At 39.6% G+C, this 7,786-nt stretch overlaps 1 protein-coding gene across 1 annotated transcript in view; it reads right to left on the reverse strand.

The window, feature by feature from the left end:
* Positions 1–7,786, reverse strand: part of CPD (carboxypeptidase D) — a 74,388-nt gene that overhangs the window by 31,961 nt on the left and 34,641 nt on the right. Inside the window, exons 5-7 of the mRNA XM_003800106.3 lie at positions 6,797–7,140; positions 5,863–6,054; positions 4,088–4,255 (exon numbers count right to left, since the gene is read on the reverse strand). Coding sequence (XP_003800154.1) covers positions 4,088–4,255; positions 5,863–6,054; positions 6,797–7,140 — 704 coding nt within the window. The remainder of the gene's footprint in view (positions 1–4,087; positions 4,256–5,862; positions 6,055–6,796; positions 7,141–7,786) is intronic.

The following is a 7,786-nucleotide window of genomic DNA, read 5'->3' on the forward strand; positions in this document are numbered from 1 at the left end:
GCTGGGACTACAGGCACCGGCCACAATGCCTGGCTATTTTTTGTTGTTGTTGCAGTTGGCATTGTTGTTTTAGCTGGCCCGGGCCGGATTTGAACCCACCACCCTTGGTGTATGTGATCGGCCCCCTGACAACTGAGCCATAGGCGCTGCCCAGTAATTATCATATGTTAATTCCTCTCCTAGATAATACCCCAAAAATTAAAAACAAGGACTCAGATACTGGTATGCCAGTCTTCATAGCAGTATTGCACATAATAGTCAAAAAGTAGAAATAATCTAAATGTCCACCAATGAATAAGTAGATTAAAAAATGTATATATACATAAAAATATTATTCAGCCACTGAAAGAAACAAAGTACTGATATATGCTTGTAGAGATCAGCACCTCACAGATGGAACCTTCAAAACATAACATTAAGTGAAAAAAGCCAGACACAAAAGGTCATACATTGTGTGATTCCATTTCTATGAAATATCCAGAATAAATAAATCCATAGAGACAGAACGAAGATCCGTGGTTACCAGAAGAGGCTGAGGGAAGAGGGGAATTTTGGGAAGCAACTGGTTGAGTACGAGGTATCCTTGTAGGGAGATAAAAATATTTTGGAACAAGACAGAGGTGGCAGTCGCAAAACAATGTGAATGTACTAAATGTCTCTGGAATTACACGAGCTTCACCTCAATAAAAAAAGTTAGTATCGAAGTTTATAAAAAAGAATATTGCTTTTTCCCATATTCTTTCAAAATCCTTCTAAGTTATTAAGTTGGCAGTGAAGGGGATCAGAAAATACCACCCCAAAGTATGCCACTTTGGCATATTAGTTATTTTGAGCTAAAGGCAACTGAGAAACAGCAGATGAAGGAAGGGCTCTCTGCCTTCCCTCTTTTTACCTAAAAGAGGGGTGTAAATTTCTCATGAGAAAGGTACCTTCCCAGACCAGAAAGAAGAAAACATTCTCAGCATCAATGCCAAGATGAGTCTACACAAACAAACCCTACCAAAATAACCCTTACCTTTCATTAGTTTCCTCCATACATTTCCGCCACTTTACCAAATTTACCACCCTTAGAAGCCCAAAGCTCTTTTCCTTTCTCTAGTCACTTTTTCATAATTTTCTGCCTTTTGTAAAAAGATCAGTGAAATCCTCAAGCTAACTGCTCCTTTGAGGGTTTCACTTTCTTCCTATAACCCCTCCATAAAAATATGAACATCAAATAAAATTTGTGTACTTTTCTCCTATTAAGTTGTCTTTTGTCAACTTAATTCACATGTGTCAAATGCTCCTAAGAGGGTAGGGCAAAAGTTTCTTCTTCCCTACAGCATACAAGAAATCCTCCTTTATATTTCTTTGCCAAGATTTCAAAACCCATTTAAGGACTTTAAGATGAGAAAACAAAATATGTCACCAAAAGAAAGATGTCTGCATGATTGAAGATTCCTAGCCCTCACGGTGCCAAGGTCTTGAGACCACATCTGTAAATTTGTGACTTATTTTCACTGGAATGTAACTATTTTTACCTTTTTAGATTTAGCCAACATGATATGGGACTTATTCAGAGAGTATTTTTAATGCTCTAAATGGAAATATTTTCTACCCAACATGGAGTAAAATATTTGAAAAGAGAACCAAAATTTATTTTGTCAACCATTCCTATCTGACTCTTGGGACTCTGACTATGATTCTGGTTTTGTTTTTCTACAACTACTAGCAATCCTTCGCAGCAATTTTTAGGGAATCTTAATTTCCTAAAACTAAAAATCCATAAATATGTACTGTCCTTCTCAAGTGGAAGTAGACTCCACAGGCCATGAAATCTTAACTATGATACTTCTTTTGGACATTCCAACAAACATTGACACTAAATTTCTTCCCTACTTTTCTTGGTGATAACATTTGTCATTCTTTTCTCTTTAATTCATATACCATGTAATTCACTTATATTACATTCACAGGGTTATAGAACCATTATTACTATCCAGTTATAGAATTTTCATGACTAAAAAAAAAAAACAAAAAAACCCTGTAGTCACTGTCTTCTTCCCTCCCACTAGTATCCATCCCATCCCAAGGCAACTATTATATCTACTCCATTTTTGTGGATTTTTCTATTTTGAACATTTTCTAAAAATAAAATCATACACTATGTGGTCTCTTGGGACTGGCTTCTGTCACTCAGCGTAATGTTTTCAAGGCTTGTGTTCAGCATGTGTCAGAATTTCGCTTCCTTTTTTTTGAGACAGAGTCTCTCTTTATCACCCTTAGTAGAGTGCTGTGATGTCGCAGCTCACAACAACCTCAAACTCTTGGGCTCAAGTGATTCTCTTGCCTCAGCCTCCCGAGTAGCTGGGACTACAGGTGACCGCCACAACACCTTGCTATTTTTAGAGACAAGGTCTCACTCTGGCTCAGGCTGATCTCCAACTCCTGAGCACAGGCAATCCACCTGCTTAGGACTCCCAGAGTGTTAGAATTACAGGTGTGAGCCACCATGCCCAACCTTTACTTCACTTCTTTGCATGCCAAGTATCTCACTGTATGGATAAACCACATTTTATTTATCCATTCATCAGTTGATCATTGTTTGGGTTGTTTCTAGGTTTTGTTTTTTTTTTTTTTTTTTTTTTGAGACAGGAGCCTCAAGCTGTCCCCCTGGGTAGAGTGCCATGGCATTTCAGCTCACAGCAACCTCCAACTCCTGGGCTCAAGTGAGTCTCCTGCCTCAGCCTCCAAAGTAGCTGGGATCACAGGCGCCCGCCACAATGCCTGGCTATTTTTTGGTTGCAGCTATCGTTGTTTGGTGGGCCCAGGCTGGATTCGAACCTACCACCTTGGGTGTACGTGGCTGGCATCTTAGCCACTTGAGCCACAGGTGCCGAGCCTGTTTCTAGGTTTTGATTATGAATAATGCTGAATGAACATTCATATACACTGAACATTAATGAATATGTACACTATACACTGAATGAACATTTGTGTACAAGTGAGTTTATGTGTGGATATGTTTTCAATTTTCTTGGGTACTGATAACTTCACTCATTCACAAAACCCTAGTTGGACACTGTGATAATTTTTTTTTTTTTTTTGAAACAGAGTCTCACTTTGTCACCCTCAGTAGAGTGCTCTGGCATCACAGCTCACAGCAACCTCTAACTCTTGGGCTTAAGCCACCTCTTGCCTCAGCCTCCCAAGTAGCTGGGACTACAGGCACTCATCATAAGGCCTGGCTATTTTTTTTTATTGCAGTTGTCATTGTTATTTGGCAGGCCCAGGCTGGGCTTGAACCCAACAGCCTCGGTGTATTTGGCCGGCACCCTAACCACTTGAGCTATAGGCACCGAGCCTGAGATAATTTTTAATCAAACTCTTGAGCTGATCTGTTCCTGCTCAATTATACAGAGGAGTATAAGCTCAGACACTACATGAAAATGGGGCCATTTTGCTGCAGTTAACACATTAACTGCCACATGAGTTGTATTTAACTTATGCTTGTTGTGAGCCTGAGGCCTTATGAAGTATATATAACTCACATGTCTCTTAACCTATGTAGACCTAATAAAACACTGTAGCACCAAGGAAAAGATTTTTTTTCTAGTGTGGCAATGTGTTGAAGATAAAGTAAAAGGTAAGAGACTATCCAGATCTAAATTTACATTAAAGAGTTTATTAAACTTTAGGGAGAAAAATAAGACTAAACATTCAGATCTGTAAGTGTTTAATTTTTATGAATAACAAAGAATGTGTTATCAAGATCCTAACATGGAAGATAAATATCAAATATTTGAAGAAGTATGAGAGGAAGAAGAGAAAGAGGGGGAGAATAGAGAAGGGGGAAAGAAGAAGAGGGGTGAAAGGGAGGTGAGAGAAGAGAGGAGAAAGGGGGTGGAGACAACAGGAGGAAAAGAGAGAGAGAAAGGGAGAAAACAGCCAGGAAAACTGGCCTAAAAAGTAATGCGAAAAGACCTTTAATGTTTTCTGCCATAGGACACTCATTTTAAGAAAGCATAAGACTATAAACATAAAAAATTCCACTAGGGTTGCAAATGCTCTCAACCAGACTAATCAGTGAAATATAAAGCTGCCATACCTCCGTGCAGGTTTGCTGACAGAACAAATGGATAGGACTTCATCCAACTCATTACCGCAATAGTTTCCGGTTGGGTAGGATCTGTGATCTGAACAAACTGGTCTGGAAAATTGCGATTCAGGTCAAAGTTGTTGCTGTTGTTTCTGCCAATGACACTCGTTGAATCTCCTGTATGATAAAAGATTCAAATTGAAGCCATTTGCATTTGCATTTTAATCCAACTCATACTACTTCAGCTATCCTATCTCAAAGGTAAATATGAACACATGAACACATCAGGCTTCACAGTGACACTATGATTAAAACACATCTTTTTTATATTGTGCATTAAAAAAAATTTGTCTTCCAGATTTTCTGAACAGAGAGGTAAAACTATTTTCACCCTCTGGTCATGCTCTGAAAACAAAACAAATCCAATTATACAAAGTATATTAAAGCACTGCTCAACTGTCAATAATCCACATACAGTGGCATGATCATAATGTTGAGTAGGAATCAGTGCGGGACTCTATACTTCTATCTGTATGTACATAAAGCAAATTAAGACATGGCAAGAAAAAGACAAAGGAAAAGAAGAAAATTGTGGCATGTTCACATTAAAATGATCACAAAAAAGTAAAGTTAGCCGAGAATATAGTTGGACGTTTAAGCAGATGAAGTAGAAAGAGTTCAATTTAACTGTGCATACCTCATTTTAATAAGGAGTGGGAGCCCTACTATTGTCATTATAATGAGAAAAATTGCCAGTGAATGAAAAAACTGGCTCACATCTATAATCCTAGCACTCAGGGAGGCCAAGAGGGGAGCACTGCTTGAACTCAGGATTGAAGACCAGCCTGTGCAAGAGCAAGACCCCCCCGTCTCTGCTGAAAATAGAAAAATTAGCCAAGCATCTTCATGGGCACCTGTAGTCCTAGCTACTCAGGAAGCTGAGGCAGGAGGATTGCTTGAGCCCAGGAATTTGAAGTAGATGTGAACTGGGCTGAGGCCATGGCACTCTATCCCAGGCAACAGAGCAAGACTCTGTCTCAAAACAAACAAATAAAAAACCTTCAGGAGGGCTCACTAGTAGTAATTAGTTCCACCATTCTGAAAGATTTGGGGAGGATGTAGGAGGGATTTGCGAAGCTAACAAAGAATGAGGTCCACAGGGAAAGAATGTGAAAATATATGTGCATATAAGGATTAGCTTGAGCCTATTTATTTGTTCAAGAGAGTCTCTAGGTATAATGACCAGTTGATTCTTCCAGTGGTTAGGTCAGTAAGTCCTGTGGCTGCACATCAGACTGTAGGGCCTAGTTTACTCACAGCTAGCACCACCTGCAAAAAATCATGGGCTAGGAGAAGATGGATTCTCGCTCTTGTAGTATTCTGCATAAGGTGGCCTGTGTAAATTGACTCTCCCAGCCCTGGCTATATTGCCCCAGAAGAGATGGACTTGCTCAGAGAAGGCAGAAGAATAGGAAATCAATAGTTCAGCAGGTTTAAAATGTCCTAACTTCAAAAGATACCTGGTTTTTCACTTATCAAATAAGGTTCCCAATGTAAAAATTTAATAAGAAATACTATTAAAATGAAACAATTTTTAAAAATTCTCCACAATTCTTAGTAAACATACGTCATGTCCAAGTGGAAAATGCCATTAAATACTAAACTTTATCACATAATTGTTGAATGGACTGGCCTATTTTATAAGAATATAAGAGCCAAATCCATTGTAAATTATAAGAAAAAAATAGGAAGAAATTCCAGGAAACAACCAGGCCATACTTTACCTTCCTGGGACTTTTCATAGCCATCAGGATTCATAGATGGCATAAGGTGAATTCTAGTGCTACGAACCAAATCTGTGACTTCAGAGTCTGTTCCAAAGTTCTTACAAAGATATTCAATAAGGTTCAACAGCAGCTCTCTTCCAACCACTTCATTTCCATGCATATTCCCAATGTACTTAAATTCTGGTTCACCTGTAAACAAAATCATTAAATTGAAGACTTTTTTCTCTTTTCAATTATCATGGTCCCTCTGTTCTTTTTTCCCCCAACACATAAATCCTGAACAAAAAATTTAAGGAGACATTTATTTTGCCAAAGAAAGAAGGAAAAATCTTTACAAATCTCTTATAAAATAGCTTCCTGGCTCGGCGCCTGTGGCTCAAGCAGCTAAGGCGTCAGCCACATACACCTGAGCTGGTGGGCCTGCCTGGGCCAGCCTGGGCCTGCCAAACAACAATGATGGCTGCAACCAAAAAATAGCCAGGTGTTGTGACGGGCGCCTGTAGTCCCAGCTACTTGGGAGGCAGAGGCAGGAGACTCGCTTGAGCCCAGGAGTTGGAGGTTGCTGTGAGCTGTGATGTCATTGCACTCTATCCAGGGGGATAGCTTGAGGCTCTGTCTCCAAAAAAAATAGCTTCCTTACTAATTAATACATATATCTGGGGATGCTCAAAGCATATATATGAAAGCCACATAATATGAAAACAAAAATACAATCAGCAGAAGAAATCTTATCTATTCACACATTAAATATTTTCCCCAATATGGATTATCAAATGGATTTTTTCTTTTCTGAGAAAAGATTGGTTACATTTTATTTCTTTCTCTTGTTTTAAATTTTAGATAGGTGACCTTTCTGGATGAGACATAGTAATATAGAAGTTTTGAGAGGCACTCCTGATTAATTAATTATGCATAAAACCATACCAATTACCTGGTTCATGGACACCTGGATTATCAGATATCTCCATCACATAAAGTTCTCTTGACTCTACTGATTTTCCCAATGAATAAAGGTGGGTGATGTTAGGATATTCATTCGCAAACCTTCTCAAGAAGATTTCCATATCAGGGAAATGGTGGTGGTGAAAGTCTTTTGGCTGAATTGGTTGGTGGGAGGATGATGTTTCAGGAGGATTAGGTACAGCAACTGTGCTAGCAGTTGCCACAGCCTCAGTCGGGTCAGAGATTTTCATCACAGTTGGCTGGAGAGAAAAATCCACCTCTACGGCTGGTCCTTCTTTCACCACTATATTACTAATAGTTGAGGGCATATACCTGAAAGAAAATATTTGAAAAAGCAGATGGCTTAGAGTTAAGACACAAAGTGCTTTAACATTATAAACACCTGGCAGTGTTTTCTTAGCATTGTACCACTAGGTCTATAAAAACTCAAACTAAGGCCCAGTACAATGGCTCAGGCCTGTAATCCTAGCTCTCTGGGAGGCTAAGGTGAGTGGACCGCTTGAGCCCAGGAGTTCAAGACCAACCTGAGCAACAGCAAGATACCATCTCTACTAAAAATAGAAAAACTAGCTGGGCGTTGTGGTGGGTGTCTGTAATCCCAGCTATTTGGGAGGCTGAGGCAAGAGGATCACTTTAATCCAAGAGTTTGAGGTTGCTATAAGTTAGGCTGATGCCATAGCACTCAACCCCAAGGCAACAGAGTGAGACTCTGTCTCAAACAAACAAACAAACTAACAAAAACAATAGCCAGGCATAGTAGCTAACACCTGTAATCCTAGCACTCTGGGAGGCTGAAGTGAGTAGACTGCCTGAGCTCACAGGTTCGAGACTAGCCTGAGCCAGAGTGAGACCTTATCTCTAAAACTAGCTGGGCATTGTGGCAGAGCCTATAGTCCCAGCTACTTGGGAGGCTGAGGCAAAAGAATCGCTTAAGCCCATGAATGCTAACGCCACAGCA

Source organism: Otolemur garnettii, unplaced genomic scaffold, assembly GCF_000181295.1.
Source record: "Otolemur garnettii isolate 467f Iridium unplaced genomic scaffold, OtoGar3 scaffold00166, whole genome shotgun sequence".
Taxonomy (NCBI): domain Eukaryota; kingdom Metazoa; phylum Chordata; class Mammalia; order Primates; family Galagidae; genus Otolemur; species Otolemur garnettii.